At 37.3% G+C, this 17913-nt stretch overlaps 1 protein-coding gene across 1 annotated transcript; it reads right to left on the reverse strand.

Annotated features, from left to right (window-relative positions):
* Nucleotides 1-8963: 8963 nt before the first annotated feature.
* On the reverse strand, nucleotides 8964-17556 carry LOC115423252 (deoxynucleoside triphosphate triphosphohydrolase SAMHD1-like). Its single transcript, XM_030140031.1, has 14 exons — nucleotides 17420-17556; nucleotides 15182-15342; nucleotides 14841-14956; nucleotides 14503-14573; nucleotides 14113-14253; nucleotides 12191-12291; nucleotides 11995-12121; nucleotides 11828-11919; nucleotides 11568-11680; nucleotides 11348-11487; nucleotides 10831-10899; nucleotides 10593-10697; nucleotides 10352-10489; nucleotides 8964-10114 (listed from the first exon to the last, which is right to left on the reverse strand). The coding sequence occupies exons 1-14, from the start codon at nucleotides 17465-17467 to the stop codon at nucleotides 10094-10096; spliced, it is 1443 nt and encodes a 480-aa protein (XP_029995891.1). The 5' UTR covers nucleotides 17468-17556; the 3' UTR covers nucleotides 8964-10093.
* Between the last annotated feature and the right edge of the window lie 357 nt (nucleotides 17557-17913).

Genomic DNA, 17913 nt, shown 5'->3' on the forward strand with positions numbered 1-17913 from the left:
ACACTCTTTGACGTTTGCTTTCCTGATTACTCATATGGGCAAAAGTTTGTGAAAAGGTATGGATAATAGTGTTAGGTATGATTATGACATCAATATATGTTTGGTTTCAAAACAATTGACGTAGTGCCTGCTGAGAAAAAACAACTAAATGTTCATTGTAAATTTTGCTTCCCCACCCTGTGTATATATATATATATATATATATATATATATATATATATATATATATATATATAGATAGATAGATAGATAGATAGATAGATAGATATAGATATCAACCCTTAAGTAAGGATATGTATTAACAACAACAACATCAGTAATTAAAATGATAACATAGCAGTGTAATAATTGCTTAAACTTACATTTTTCAGAGTGCTGTAGATTTGGGAGCAGAAGTCTCCTCTCCAGTAGCTTCTTTGCAAATATTTTCTCAGAACATCTGAGCAAAGATAGAGTAGATTTACCTGTTATTGAACAGTACAAGCAAAACATGTAGCAAACTATTAGTTGTACCAGTGATTGTTCAGCATAACATCAAATATCTAGCTGTATTTATACATAACTGGCAAAAAGAAGTTGCACTACAATTACAGTTACACATGCTCAACAATATTTTAACAAAGATTATTATTTCAGTATTATTTGTCGACTGGTAATCGAATTTCAGCAGCACAATAACTGATGTGTTATGTGAGAGGAGATGCATGAAGCGGCCAGCAGTAAACCACATAGAAACATATATAAACCAGCCAACTAGCAGTAAACCAGATAGAAACATGTATAAACCAGCCAAAAGTTAATACGTTATCGGTTCAGGACTTTTATTACGTTGTTGGCTAGTTATTACATTATTGGCCAGTTATATTTTAAAAATGGCAAATTTATTACATTATGGGTCGTTATTATGGTATTGGCTTCTACAGCCTCATAGCATAATTGCCTAACTCATACACACATCAACAAAAGTATTGGGACAAATTGAATTCAGATGTTTCTTTTCTAACAGGGGTCTGGGCTACAAAACAATGACAAATGTCATAATATAGTTCTATATTGTGATTTATATCACATCAGTTTTTCATATTGATGTTCATATCTCAAATCAGCATGAACAGGACATCTAATGAGCTGTGCTAGCCTTGAGTCCCAATATTTTTGTCCATATAGCTTATAAGTGCACAGATATAGATGTACAGATGGCTAAATATGCAGATAGATATCTAGATATCCAGATACAGTGCTTTATATATAGATGGCTAGATATGCAATACAAGCAACTTTTACAAATTGAGATCAAAATATGCAGATAGATCAAATAAAAAAAACCTCTTCTTGCAGCAAGAAGGCAAGTAAATACAACAGCTGTAGCAGTTGGCTGACTAGCTCAAAGGACTGTAGTTTCTACAGAGTAAAAATGGTCACACCCAACAGTAACCATAATAGTAGAACCTGGAAGAAAACTCCAAGGCACTCTCTTTAAGTATTAAAGCAGTACCATGCCATAAGGCCAAGAGTGCCTTGGAGTTTTCTTCCTGTTCATCTACTTTATGAATCCCTTTTCCAAGGAGCACCTCAAACAAACTCTGTTTTGGGTCCTAGAGGCATTCCTTTGCATGATTTTTCTAGTAATCATAATAAGGCCCTTTTCCACCGCAGGAACTTTTGCAGGAACTTTGTGCATTACCCTGAACTTTCAAAGTTCCCGGTGCGTTTCCACCAAAAATTACCCGGGTAAATGACTTTCCCCCAGCCCCGAATTTACCCCGAAGAAGTTCCTGGTAGGGAGGTAGTACTTTTCAGATTACCAGGAACTATAAGGGGCGGTGCTGTGTGCTGGAGAACACTGAGTGGTGGACTAGACTAGCAGCATTTCCACATTCTGTTCACTCGCCAATATTTAATTCATTCATTTAATTTCCACAAGCTTTGTATTTTGATAATTCGGAAAATGGACCAAAAGAGAAGCTACAAGTGGACGGACGACGAGGAAATTCAGATGGACTTTGAATCGCTGACATGAAATGAGCGAGGTTCGAGTAAAAGCTGTCGGAGCCAAATATAAGACACAAGCCAAAAGAAATACGAGAAAAGCCAAAGAAATTTATGCAGGATTAAAAGAAACTAAAGGACCACAGCGGTCGCAGTGGATCCGACTGTTGAACAAATCAATGGTATGTATATCAGAAATATTCACTGTTTAGTTCATTCACTGCTGTAACAGTAGTCAGCGGTACATCAGCTGTTTACACAAAAGTGAAGTTGGGTTAACCTAATGCTAACTAGTCAACAGTCTGACGCTAAACCTAAATCAGAGAACTGGATGTATTCCTTTTGTCGCCGTCAGCTGATTTATTCTTTGTTTTGTGATTTCCACGTGAAATGGACCGGACGGACTCACCTCTTTCTCTGAACCTGCGGCTCGTTTGTGCCCTCGTCCATTGTCTACTATCCTTTACAATGGCCCAGGTCAGACATCTCACATGTCACATCACACTGGAAGGAATGTGTTATCATGTGTTCTGTTATTCATTTTAGCATTTTTATTACTTTTCCTGTAGGAAAGCGAAAAAGGGAGCGGGACCATGGAGTTCCAGACCAGCTGTCCTGGACCAGCTGGTCCACACACTGGTCCAGGAGCCTTAACCTTTCACACGTGTTTATTTCCCTTTTAATCTCAAGGCACCTTGTTTTGGTTTTTTTTTTTGCACCTTTTATTTTGTTTCAATTTTTAATTAAAACAAAAATCCAACACTGTCTGTTCATTTACAAGGCATCCAAATGTAAGTAAAGAATAAGTACTTTTATCAGTAATATGCAGTCAGATTAAATGCAGGCATTTGAGTAAATCTGTCTGACTTTAGGGTTGAACCTGGACTTTATCTGTAAACAATAGAAATGAAACAGAACCATCCATCACACTTAAAGTTAGATGTGATTGAGTTTAAGGAATGAGAAGTTGAAAATACATGTTCTACCATTTTGAAATAGAAATTAAGGATATGTAATGATGGTTAACTTCATTTAGAATGTATTCCAGATGGATTAAGTGATTCAACAACTAGTAGAACGTTAAACCCAACCCGTCCACTTAAGTACTGTGTCATTTTATTGTGCTAGAGGTTAGTTTGTGAATGTACATGAACTGGACTACAGTTTCTGTTACTGCTCCCTCATACATCATCAACCTGATTTCAATAAATTACCCTGAACTTTGGGTGCGATGGAAACACAATTTACCAGGAACCTATAGTATTTGCATGGGTGTGTAGCGCTAATGCTACAACTTCATCTTACAGAAACAATTCCTGCTCTTGGCTCAGGCACTTCTTGGAACAAATCATGATTTTCTCACAATGAGGAGTCATTATAAACATAAGGCACATACACAGAAGTAGTCTAACCCACTATTCATGTTGTATTTTCCCTTCAGCTAGCTATAGATAGTTGAGAAAGTCCAAAGGCATCTCCAATGTGAAGGGGAAGCTGGTAGACCACCACTTCAATATCAGTGACGAAGTTATTCCAACAGTCTTGGAGAAACCTGAAAAGAACCTCGGTCGCTGGTATGATGCTTCCATCAAAGACAGAGAAAGGGGGTCAGTGGCCTGGAGAACATCTACAGTACCACACTTCCTGAGGAGCTGATGCTCTGGTGCTTGCAGCTTGGGGTCCTCCTATGTTTCATGTGGTCACTAACCATGTATGAAGCTCTGATCTCACAAGTTGAAAAACTAGAGAGAATGGTCAGCTAGTATGCAAAGAAGTGGCTTGGTTAACAGCTTACAGCTCTGTGGCCAAGTAATTCAAGAGCTTCCCATTTCAAGTCTATCCGAGGAGTGCAAATGAGCAAAGTGTAGATTGGAGATGATGCTGACAGAGTCAAAAGACCTGTTTGTAGCTCAAGCAGCCCCCATTTTGAAAACTAGGAAGAAATGGAACCCATGGCAAGCATCAAAGTTGGCAAAGGCTGCTCTCAAATACAGGGACACCATAGGCGAAGTATATCTGGGAAGAAATAAAAGCATCAACAATCATTTCAAGTTCTGCCTTTGACTTCAAGTTTCTCAGCTTAGAAACGTTCCTCAGCTGAAAAAAAGAAGTTCCCAATCAATTTTTTTGTGTGATGCTTAAGTGACATGGCTGAATCAAAAACACCCAGACTCCGAAGACTTGACTGAATTTGGATGAACCTAGAGTATATGTGGTGCCTAATGAGGAGGATCTGATTTTTTGGAGCAATAATCAAAGTCTGTAATGTTATATGTATATTAGGGCTGTGCAATTAATCGAAATTCAATTACGATTTCGATTATTAGACGCAACGATTACAAAAATTATGTAATCGAGAAAAAACGATTATTAATTTTGAGTTGTTTTAATTCACGCGCACGCAAGCTACCATGAGCTGCTCTGCCCCGCCCCCCTCTAAGCTACTGCTGCCAGCTAGCCGGCAGGTCCACCCCAAGAGGAAAGTTGTACCTAGCGGTCCTGACAAATGGCAGGAGAATCACAGCAGAAGTGCTTGGTAAACAAAAAAGGCAAGTCCAATTCAATTGTATGGAATCACTTTGGGTTTGATGAAGAAGACGAAGAGCAAAAACACATCACGTGCAAAAAGTGTTTCGTAGTTGTGTCCGCACCGACCGCTAACACAACAAACCTTTTTAACCATCTAAAGTTTAACCACTGCCACCTTTATCGTAATCTTATGAAAAACTAAAACACATAAAAACAACTTCGTCCGCAATGCAATCTTCAGTTTCCGAATCTCTTTACGCTGCAACTCCCGTATTAACCTAACCCTAACCCGTATAACCCTAACGTACGTATTCTATAGATGGCTGATGCATACAGAAGGCCTTAACTGAAACCTTATGGCACGCCACTGAATTTATTATGTTTCATACTACATTGAACATACTTGAATTTATAATTTGCACTTTACGTGAGTTATTTATTTATTTTTTTTAAATTGCTACAGATCTATGGCAAGTCTATAGCAGTTTAATTACAGTGCACTATTTATTTACAAAAGGAAACATACTTGAATTTACAGTATACTTATTTGCATTCAAAGATTTTTTTGTTTCGTACAAAAGTGAACATACTTTGCTTTAGTGGTTAAAAGCTTTATTTATGTTTAAAGAGTATATTTTACATTGCTTTGCAAGAAAAAAATAAACAACTTTAAGGTTAACAAATAATCGTTTTTAATAATCGTGATTTCAATTATTGCTAAAATAATCGTGATTTTTTTTTTTTTTTCTATAATCGAGCAGCCCTAATGTATATATGTATGAATGTATGTATGTATGTATGTATGAATGTATGTACGTATATTGTCTGAACTACAGAGGGTGAAAAGGAGAGCACTGCTCCCTGAGTTGCCCCCGTGCTGCAGACACACAGCAGCGACACCTACTGTGTCCTGTTGGTTTGGTAGTCAATGGTCCATGCAGCTGGACCTCTATCCACTCCTGAATTGAAAAAACATTTTTGTTAACTGAAATAAATAAAAACTATAATTAAAGGAAAAAAATGATAACTAACTGAAACTGTATTGTGTGCTTACAAAACTAACTAAAACATTTAAAAATTATGGATAAAATTCCCTTCGTTTTTGTTTTTGTCAATGTCGGATTGATACGAAAGCGATTTATTTCCCTCAAGTAATTTTAGCTAGCGGCACCATATGATATTTCATGGTCCGTCACTTCTCATCACTTGTCATTTAGTCGTCTTCTGGTCCCCACTCTACCTGGAAACATGGAGACTAAAGTTGGGAGACAGCAGAGTCCTGTATGGGATTTATTTGAATATGATGGCGAAGAAGAGAAAAGATACGACAAAACTACACACACACAAACACACACACACTCACTTTCCTCTTGCTCATTTACTTGTGACAGCTCAAGTCTTTAGGTTGGAAAGGTTCCGTGAGTTGATCACTCCAAGCATCACTGCACAAGCTTGGGTTTGAGATCCAAAGTTGTCCATGATGATCTCTCCATCGACAAAAATTCCACTGTCATCATAATGTTCAACTTCTCCACCCTCGCTGTTGATAGTATAAATGCCCATGGTGGTCTTCTGCATGTCGGTCTGGATGCCATCTCCATCAGTGTCCTTTGAATTGAAAGAAAATAAGAGAAAAAGAAGAAAAGTTAATACTGTATAATTTACTTGTTGCTAAGCGATCATCATGGTCACATATCCAACATCTCCAAAGCTAACTGTAGCATTTTACTGATCTTTTCTTGCTAAAATAAAAATAAAAAATCTAAGTCCTTGTTGTTTGCACATGCACATGTAATGTAACAAAGTACTTGAAGTAGTTTCTGAGTTTTTTTAATTATTAATTTTAATTATACTACTTTTATTAACGCAATTGTCAGTCTCTCATAAAGTACTGTGTTGCAAACCAAAAAATAAGTTAAAGTAACATCAGACAAATTCTGCTTCCAAAGCAAAGAAGCTTTTTATGATTGCATGTAAACTTCAATCTGACTAAAATGTATCTGCTAAATAAAATGTTTGCATTACAGTAGATATTTTTACTTAGCCCTTGTACTTTTAATGATTATGGTTAAGTACATTCTAACACCATATACTTATGATACTCAATACATTTTTATGAGCCACTTTGAAACTTAAACACAAGTATCTTTCTTAATATAGAAGCTGATTTCAAAAATTATTTTAACTGCAAAAGATTTCAGTAGTCCTTTTTTACATTTTCACAAATCGAATAAAGGTTTAACGAATCATAAACTGTGTTTTAAAGAGTGTCTTGAGTCTCCATGTTAATCTAGTCTAGATTTGACAGGTCTAAGTATACTGGTTTTTCATATGGACCTGGTCTAATATGATGTGGATTCAGTTCATGAATGAATGTGAAAATGACTGAACCTCATCTACAGACCACTTTTAAGGTGGACCTGGAAATTCCATTTAGAAGCTGTGAATCAGATGCCAACTTCAGCCTCGTTTATTCTTTCTGAAGGATGAAAGATTCCTTCCTTCTCTCCTTCCTTCTTCCCTCTCTTCTTGCCTTCCTTCCATCCTTCCTTTCTTCTGTCTTAAGGATGAAAAGAAGGAAGGATGAAAGATACCTCCCTTCTCTCCTTCCTTCTTCCCTGCTTTCCTGCCTTCTGTCCTCCCTTTCATCTTTCTTTCATCCTTCTTAGGGGGGAAGGAAGGATGAAAGATACCTCCCTTCCCACCTTCCTTCCTCTCTCCCTTCCTGATTTCCTTCTTTCATTCCTTTCATCTTTCTTTTTTCCGTCTTAATGATGGAAGGAAGGATTAAAGATACCTTCCTTCCCACCTTCTTTCATTCCTCCCTTCTGGCTTTCCTTCCATCCTTCCTTTCATCTTTGTCTTCTGTCTTAAGGATCAAAGGAAGGAAGGATGAAAGATTCCTTCTTTCTCCTTCTTTCTTTCCTCCCTTCCTGCCTTCTCTCCTTCTTTCCTCCCTCCACTCCTGCCTTCCTTCATTTCATCTTTCTTCCATTTTAAGGATGGAAGGAAGGATAAAAGATCCCTTCCTTCTCTCCTTCCTTCCTTCCTTCTTAAGGGTGGAAGTAAGGATAAAAGATACCTTCCTTCCCACCTTCCTTCATCACTTCCTGCCTTCCTTCCGTCATTCCTTTGATCTTTCTTTTTCTGTAAGGATGGAAGGATGAAAGATGCCTTCTTCCTTTCCTTGTTGCCTTCCTTCTGTCCTTCCTTTCATCTTTCTTTTTTCCATCTAAAGGATGGAAGGAAGAAAGGATTAAAGATGCCTTCCTTCTCTCCTTCCTTCTTTCAAGCTTCCTGCCTTCCTTCTGTCCTTCCTTTCATCTTTCTTTTTTCTGTCTTAAGGATGAAAGGAAGGATGAAAGATACCTTCCTTCCCTCCTTCACGCCCCATCCTTCCTGTCTTGCTTCCTTTCATCTTTCTTCTTAATGATGAAAGGAAGGATGAAAAATGCCTTCCTTACCTCCTTCTTTCCTCCCTCCCTTTCTGCCTTCCTTTTATCCTTCCCTTCATCTTTCTTTGCTCCATCTTAAGGATAGAAGCAAGTAAGGATGAAATATGCCTTCCTTCTCTCATGCCTTCCTCCGCCCTTCCTGCACTCCCTCCCTCCCTCCTTCCATCCTTCCTTCCATCTTTCTTCCTTTAGGATGGAAGGAAGGATGAAAGTTGCCTACCTGCTGTCCTTCCTTCTTACCTCCCTTCCTCCCTTCTTTCTGTCCTTCCACTCATCTTTTTTTTTCTCTCTTAATGATGGAAGGAAAGATGAAAGATGCCTTCCTTCTCTCCTTCCTTCCTCCCTCCCTTCCTTATTTAGGATCATTTTCAGCTTAGAAAATACTTTGTTTTGATGTGTTGCAAATTACAGAAATGCAGAAATGTGGATATCATACCATATATAGTTTTATTTTGAGTACATAGAAAACAAAATTTCACGATAGCCTCGATCTGTCCTTGTATTCTGTTGGGTTTCTGTAAATTGGCTTCGAGTCTGGTTTTGACCAACTCTATATATAAAGTGTCATGAGATAACTTTTGTTGTGATCTGGCGCTATATAAATAAAATTTGATTGATTGAGTGATTTGATTGGTTTTCCCCTGTAAGTCACTTTGGAAAAAAGCATCTGCCAAATGCATAAAAATGCATAAATGTAAATGCATAAATATGTTCCAACACATATTCCAATATATGACTTTATTTCACATTTGTCATTTACGGTGCTTGTTTCTATCAGTTAACTTGATGCTATTTCTGTCACTTTGGCTGTCACTGGGAGGGTGGAGCTTTACTGTAGGGAAAAAACGCAGTTATGGATCTAAATCATGCAGGAAGGAACCCCTACTGAATACTTGTTTCTCTGGATTGCTCATCTAAAGTATTATTGTGGTTGTGGCTATCTATGTTTAGCTATCAAAGTTCTCTTTATTCACACACATCACACAATAGTGTTGTTGACAATTTATTTTTATTAGATCACACACAAGCAAATAATAGTTTTGATTCTAAACAGAGCAGGAAAAGTCTGTAGGTTACCAATATCAATATTTCCTCATATATTTTAAATTACAAACACAACACATACATTTCAAACATAGTTTTCAAATTATGAGCAAAAACCAAATCTCCAAATCTATTAAGTACTGGTGGTTACTATAAAGCATCTTGAGCTGTGTATGTGAGTAGCTACAATAAAGAGTTAAAGATGATCATCCATCACCAACCTTATGAACCCATATATGTAAACAGTTACATTTAACACATTGATCAAGACACACGCTATAACTGAAAAAAGTTAACAGTAGAAAAACTAGACCATTTTTTAACCACACCACACCAAATGATTAAATTAAAAAAAAAAACCAAAAAAAAAAAATGTACAAGTGATTTCACTAATGTCAGCAGCTGTAAAAAGAGACAGTAAACTACATTCAGACAGCAGGTCTTAATGCACAATTAGGATTTTTTTGTGAAATCTGATTTTTTTGTGTGCTCGTTCATATTATATATTAAATGTGACCTCTATCAGTTTTGAGTATGAACTGAACGTGACCGTGAAGTGACCCGCATACGCAAAAGAGGTCCTGATGTAATATGTGACCACACAGGCACACACTGTGTATATGGAAGTAACACTCCTGGAACGCAGAATTGTGACATTTGTCCCATTTCAATGACGTAAAGATCGAATAAATGCAACCTGGCTGTTCAGCTGAAGTAGCATTGCACAATATCAGGTACGTAACAGATTTAGGACCACATATGAAAGTGGCCTGGGTTGGATTTGAAAAAAATCAGATTTGTGCTGTTCAAACTGTCTTTAACAGATCGGAAACAGGTCACACATGGGCAAAAAAATTGGATTTGGGCCTGATTCGACCACAGTCTGAACGTAGCCTAAAAGAAGCTTTTTAAAAACAATGCAATTTGTGGCATGATGATATAATAAATTCTTCTGTGAAAAGTTTTCATGATCCAAGTTTAGCTACTTACATTGTGGAAAAATGTAATAATTTTCATGTATAAAGAATCAGTGAGTGTTTGCTTTCATTTTCCTTTTCCTCCTTCCTGCTTTTTCTTCAGGGACCATCTGCATTTGGCTAGAAAAAGGATAAAAAATGGCATTATATTAAAAATTCGGCAATGCAGAAAAAAATTAGAAAGGTGTGCTGTTTCTTAGTATTTGGTGCAATTAATTACACCATCTGCTGATCTAAAATGGAAAAAGTGCAAATACTTTAGCAGGTTTTTAACTGGACTTGTAACTAAATGTTACTGACATGACTGCTATAGCTGGAACCATCAAATATTTATGCAATTTAGGATGAAAATGTTACCTCAGGATGGAGGACTGTTTGGCGCCAGTTTTCAAAAGTCTCTCTGGCAGCTTTTAGGTCATCGTTGGTGAGGCTCTTCCTACAGTAAAAGCGGATCCACTGCTCACTAAAGACCCTTGGCAAAACAAAGTCTGACACCTGACAGGATGACAAACACATTGGTAGATTCAGATTCACTTAAAAGCTCAGGCAAAGAAATATAATCATTGAATATTTGTGCTGTCTTGTCTTTTGTTCTTACCTGGTCATCTGAAAACCTAAATGCCTTGTTGGAGTCATCCTTCTTGTAGAAACGCAAGTAGTCAATGGGGTTTTTGTGTTTCATCCCAAAGTCAATTTTACTGACCTAAGAGAGAAGCACTTCTGTATATTTACACAAGTATTATCTCACAATAAACACAAGTAACATCTGAAAAAAAGGATACTCTTGAGCCTATGGTTCTAACAAGCCAGTGAAAACATTTTGACCAAATACTCACAATGATTTCAAAGTCATTCGGCTTCATTGTGACACCGAACTCTTCAGCCAGTTGTTCTTTGAGTTCCATCTTGAAATCCAATGGAAATAAAGAGGGAGAGATGGAGTAAGTAAATCTTACTCCATCATTTAACATGGAAAATACATTAAATGGCATTTAACACCAGCATCAATCTGTCATCTGATTTCATATTATAATATGCAGGAATACAAAATGACACACAGACACGCAATAGTATAATTCATAAAGAAAACAGAAACAGGTAATGTAGAAACTAGTGATCTGACAACAGATACTGATATTGGATGTCTGTTTAAAAAAAAATGGCACTGACTGATGTTTTTCTGTTTTGTTTATGACAGGTTGCCTTGGAAATTTGCAAGATGGAATTTTTGTTCTTTGAAAGATAATGTATGAAGGCCTTAAATATGCAATATTGAATACTATTTACAAAACAATTATAATTATGATTTAAGGATATGATTGTATTTTTACAATTGTAATCATAAATTCAAACCTCTGTGATGTTTTGGTTTTGCTGACGCTTTATTTGGCCCAGATATGGGTAGAATTTGCGAGTGACGACCTTCTGCAGAATTTCCCTGGCCTCCTTCAGGTCAGCAGAGGAAGAGTTGAGTATTTCATCAAATATGTGATCTAAATGACACAGTTGGGAGTAAAAACCAGAGTCAAGGTAATGAAGAGGAAACTGATTCACAATTTTTACAAATACACACCGGTCAGCTTGGTGTAGGCTTCCATGTCATCTATGGTCTCAGAGAGAATGAGCTCTCTATCTGAACCTTTTCTACGGATGTGTTTGTCTGCTTTCTCAAAGGCCTCTGTGATCCTGAAAGACAATACTCATCATGCCACCACTGCATTTTAAAGCATTTAATACTAAAAAATAAATCACAAAACAAAAGGAATAAACTCCAGGTGGCAGAAGATGAAGCTAAAACTTTCTTCTGTAACAAATACTGGAGTTGGTTCATACATCAGCTCGATGATCTTGTTCGTTTTGTGCTGGTAGGCTCTTCTGTGGAGACGGCTCCTTGTGTGGAACATTTCATAGATATTGGACACCTCCTGTTAAGAGAATGACCATCATGTAGTTACATCTGATCATCTAAACATCTTGCCCCCAAAAATGAAAATCAGTACCTTGTCTCTAATGCAGATTTGCCATTCCCCGTCAGGTTGGCCATCTTCTGCCACCTTGCACACCCTGGCAAACTTGATGAAACGGCAGTGGTCAAAGGAATTCTTCATGCCCAAATGGAGGCAGTCCCTAATTAGACACAAAGTGAAAATAAAGAAAAAAAAAAACTATACTAACTTCTACTAGCTATCCACTCACCTGGCAAAATAGTCAAACTTATCCACATCGATGCCATTTCTTTTGTTGGACACAATTTCATAGAGGAAGGACTTGTCCTTTGTTCGTCCTTTGTATGGCCACTGTAGACATAACTCATTAGTTGCATCACAGTTGTAATGGCCACACCTGCAGTCACACAACTATTGCACATACATATTACACATAATTAACACATAATTTCATACATTTTATTTTGTATGTTGAAAATACACTGTTTGTATTTTGTAAGGTTCCATGTTGTCACTATCCTTGGGTGCAGGTAGAGGTTGGTCCAAGGATGCAACATCTATAGATGGAGGAAGCACTAATAAGACCATTGGGGACCTATGGAGGGTTTGGGGTTCATTAGTTTGGCTTTACTTTTGTTATTTTGCAGTGGTTAAGTTTGTTCAGTGGTGGATCCTCAGAACCAGCATGGCCTTCTCTGGTGGTGGAAGAATCACAATCACTGACCTGCATTTACAACCTATATTTTTATATTTGTTCAATGAAAATGTGTTAAATTTTTCTTGGTTGCATTGCTTCCAGTGGTGTATGTGTATGTTAAGGCATTTGTTTTATTTTTTTATTTCGAATATCAGCATTTAAAACCAAAACAACAAGGAAAACTCTTGGCCTGACTTATCAGGCACACTAGTGCCCCCAGTGGCCTGACTTATCAGTGCATGCCAAAGTTTTTGGACAGACGGACGGACGACCAACTGATGACAATACCCTGCAGCCAGTGTGGGTGAGGGTAAAAACATAAAAAAAAGAAGAAAAAAACATATTCAAAAATTTTCCAGTCATGTTTCACCATCATGTGTTGCCGGGTGAAATAAATCTATCTTGATCCCTTCAGAATCAACAGTACAGTATCTGCAGTTTAAAATAATTGGCAGTAAACCTGTTGCTTTAACTGATCAGATTTCATATTGACCACATAGAGATGATCTAACACAAAAGTGCACAATAAAGTCAGTATTTTCAAGTCATTTGATTGGATGGTTAAAGACTAACTAGTCAGAACAAATCAGCCAGCTAACTGCACCTGTAGAGACTTGAATAAGTTAAAATATATTTGTTTAAATTTAATAGTTTTCCCAACCAAAATTAACTGACAGAGGAGAAGAAATGGACACACTAAAAATGGGTAGTAGTTTTTGCGAGTATAGTGTATTTTACAACATTTTTGTCTTTTTGTCCTTTTGTTAAGTACATATTGATGATTGTGCTTGAGATGATGTACATTGTGCAGTGAAAGGAGACCTGCTCAGTTGTGTTCATTGGGATTCCTGCTTTAGAATTGGCATTCATTTTTGCTACAAGAGATACCCGTCTGTAATAAAATGTGTTGTTATATTGTGGGTTTTTTTTTGCATAGTACTAAAAGTGGAATAGGTCTGGTAGAACAACACTGAGTTTGTTTGGATGCTTCTTTTGGCCTAATTAATTATGATTTTTGCAAACTTGTAGTGAAATGGGCAGCCATGGCTCAGGAGGTAGAGCGGGTCATCCAATAGCCGGAGGGTTGGCAGTTCGAATACCGCTCTGTCCTAGTCATGTGCCACTGTGTCCTTGGGCAAGACATTTCACCCAACCTGCCTCCAGTCTCACTCACACTGGCGTATGAATGCTCGGTGGTGGTCAGAGGGGCTGTTTGGCGTGAATTGGCAGCCACGCTTCTGTCAGACTGCCCCAGGGCAGCTGTGGAGTTTAAGGAGTTTAGGAGTTTAACACCACCAGAGTGTGAATGTGAGAGCAAATGAATAATGGGTCAATAATGTAAAGCACTTTGGGTGCCTTGAAAAGCACTATACAAATCTAATCAATTATTATTGTTATTATTAAATGTTATTTCTGTTATCCTCCTTTGTGTTTGACTGGACTGATAACCCTGTAATAAACATAGGTGATAATACCTCCTTTCTCTCAGATGTTTCAGGTTCCAGAGGTCCAAAAATCATTTCCTTAATGAAGACCCTGTCGTCCTCATCTAGTTCATTCTCCAGACCATTTTCTCTCATCAGGTGGTCAAACATGGCAATAGAAGCTTCCTCATGCTGCAACAGAAACAGACTCATTCATTTGTAATTAGATTCAGTTTTATTTAGTATTCACTGTAAACTGATAAAGATTAAGTTATTGCTTGTTAACCAGTTTTGGCACATGTATATATATACACCAGTATGGTTCAGGATGAGTAAATTACAGTTTCAGTTTCACTATTAGAACTGGCTAAATATCATACCTGGAACCTTTAAATGCTTCATTATTTTTTTTTCATTGTTAATTGTTTTAATTGTTCTTACCTTCCACTTATGACCTGGACGTACTTTGGGAATGAAGTTTCCATCAAACAAATGGGAAAATGGCCCATGTCCTAAATATTTAGATGTAAATATAAATGAATTATTTGTATGTTCAGATCCATGTGATAAATGTTTTATTATACCTTGAGGCAGACTTTTACTTTCATTAGAATTGATAAGTACATCATATTATATGAAAAGATTTACTGTTTTATGATCTTCCATTTTCTATTTTTTTGCTGTTTGTATATCTTTTATCCACCAGTTGTCTTTTACATGTCATGGATTTATCAAATATATGCATCTCACATTTGGTAGGATAACTGACTATTACCCACCCAGGTCATGGCAGAGACCAGCAACCTCCACACAAAGGATGTCTTTGTCGTCTATTCCAAGCTCTAGTTGCCTCTCTTTCAAAGTTCGAGCAAACTGTCCTGCTAAATGTGCCACCCTGTACAGGTACAAAACAAAATATGTGAAAAACAAATGCCATATTCTACAAATCTTGCATGATCACCTTACAAATTAATTTCCGTCTGACTTTTGATACATAAAAGCCTTTTCCTTAATAAGCATTGGAGACGGTAAAACTTGATACTATCTTATTAACACATTGGTCTCATTGTAGTATTAAGGCACATAGAGCATGCTGAGTGTGTAAAACCTTTCAGCATACCCAATTGAGTGCTCAAATCGGTTGTGGGATGCTCCAGGATAAACATAATAGGCTCCTCCCAGCTGCTTGATGTTTCGAAGTCTCTGGAACTGAGGCGTGTCTATGATTTTGCAGAGAAGAGGGTGTAACTCCACATGTCCATGTACAGGATCATTGAACACCTGATGGAACATAACATTACAGTGAGTGAGTCTTTCTTCATTATCGGCACCATGAACCAGGAGGATACAGTTATGAACAGAAACCTCTTAAGTTCGTTCACTTATAGTTACCTCTGCCAAGGAGGCTATGTTTTCATCAGGGTTTTGTTTGTCTGTTAGCAAGATAACTCAAAAAGTTATTTTTTTTTGGGGGGGGGGCAGATTTTTTCTTTGTTTGTCCAACGTGATGCAACGTGATATCATGACTTTGTGTCAATATACATGCCCCTTTTGATGGTAAATTGGTGTGTTATCTGTACGACATTATAAGCTTTCTGCGTGTATATTGACACTGTTATTAGCCCACCCACAGGCATATTTTCAGGAAATGTTGATGGGGAGATGACACACTGATCTGCCTTGGCGGAGGTCTGCGCTCTCCAAGTGCTTTTCTAGTTTGTACATGATTTCTCCCAGAAGTGTTTCATCTGAGGACAAGTGGCTGTCTTTGAAAGAATTGAAATGTTCGTTTCTGTCAACATTTGTTATTTCACATTGACATTAAATGTACATTTCTGATATTCATTTTTGTGCTTTGAAAGCATCCCAAAAATGTAAATAAGTAAAGAGTAATCAAACTGAATGACCAAAGTTTTCAGTCACTTCCTTTTGTCTGTTGGTTTGTTCATCTATCTGTCTGTCAGAGGGATTACATAAATGAATGCATCTGTTTTCATGAAAGTTAGAAAGCAAGCCCAAAATATCTAAAGACAAACTGCTGAACTTTTTAAAGCTGACTCTAAAAGGAGGTGGAAGTTATGCATTTTAACTAAAATAAAAGACAACAAAAAGTGGATTTTGGTGATTGCCCAGAGATTCTCCTCAAGAACTTCCACACATTCTTTATTTTCCATCCCCAGTGGATTGTCTTTACAAAGCTAGTCCCTACTAATCATATAATACTGGGGTCTTCTAGCCCTTCGCAGGTTTTGTTTGATGGCCTCTAACACCCACTGCTGCGGCTGATGTTACCTTCGATGTTCATGCCAATGTCATTCCTGTTCCTGGGCCAGCCACACCAGGAAACATTCCTGGGTCACCTGCTGGCATGCAGGTTCTTGATCATGAGTTGGTAACATACCTAACATCAAGTCCAACCTTAACTGGTTTGACTGGTTTGTTTTTCACCTGGCTCATTTTGATGACTGCCTTCCTGGTCTTCATCCTGTCCTCTGACGTCCACCTCTGTTCAGTTCACTGTCTACCTTCTCAACTAACGCACCTCTTCACACTCCACCATTTTACCCAGACTGACATTTTCTCTAACTGCGTCTGTTCCCTTATCTCACTCCAGTTCACATAAAACTCTGATCAGTCAACCCCAGTTGAGAAGCAATGACCTTTAACAACCCATTGAAAACACAACCTGATTGGGTCATAGGCCCTGTGCAGCTGACATAAAAATATGAGTATTTCTTTGGACTCAAAGATTAGAAAACACACATATGCAGGGTGAGTCGTCAAAATTTTGTATTTTCCAGATTTATAGCAAAATACCATTAAGAATACCTGAACTGTTTTTTTTTTTTTTTTTTTAAATCATAAATGGGTTGTTCTGGCTGTACAATACATATTTTACAAACACTTCATTGTCATAAACGTTTTCATGAGCACTTTAAAACATGTTGTTATAGGTCTTTTGTTCTGGGTTTTGTATTTCACTGAACTCAATACAATCTGACTAATGTTTTAAGACAGGCATGAGAAATGTAGAATTTATTCCTTAACAAGGTGTAGTTGTTATATAGCCATAAACATCTGTGGTACCATATGAAATATATCACCTTGTTTTGTACCAGTGATGTTGTCTACATGTTGACATGCAGTTCTTTTGATCCCATTTGATTGTGTATGAAGTTGGAAAAAGATAAACAGACTTGATAGTTACAAAATCTGACCCATGTTACTTTAAGTACTTTTATATTCATTTAATTTGCTAGATCAAGATCAGGTGCTATACAAAGTCACTAATAATTACAAAAAACAATTACTATATAGCAATAAACATATATTTGCTGTATAAAGTCTGTGATATTACCTTAGTTTGTACCCTTGCTGTTTTCTTCTTTGGCTCCTCTGTCGCCATAATGGTTTTTGTGGTGAGCAGTGAGTGGTTCAATCTGCTGTGAATGTCTTTCTGATCTGAAGACAGTCAGTTAATAACCTGGATCATCATCACAACACAAACAGCTGATCAGGGCAGACCCAGAAGTGCAGGGTTTTTTTTAACCACACCTATTACACTGGTCACTGCTCCATACTATTATCATCACACAACTGGTTAAGCTAGAAACTTATGTGCTCATAACAGCTACAATTAGTTTATTTGAATGGTTCTAAATAAAAAAAACAATGTTTTCCTTGAGTCTAGATGATACACCTGTGTTTGACATGTACGTTTTCAGATCTTCAATAGCCCTTTGAAAACACAACATGGCTGGCTCATAGGCCCTGTGCAGCTGATGTGAAAATATGAGTATTGAGTGGACTCTTGGGAGAAGGGGGAGGGGATTTGTGGCTTTGCGAATATGT

Source organism: Sphaeramia orbicularis, chromosome 7 (genome assembly GCF_902148855.1).
Source record: "Sphaeramia orbicularis chromosome 7, fSphaOr1.1, whole genome shotgun sequence".
Taxonomy (NCBI): Eukaryota; Metazoa; Chordata; class Actinopteri; order Kurtiformes; family Apogonidae; genus Sphaeramia; species Sphaeramia orbicularis.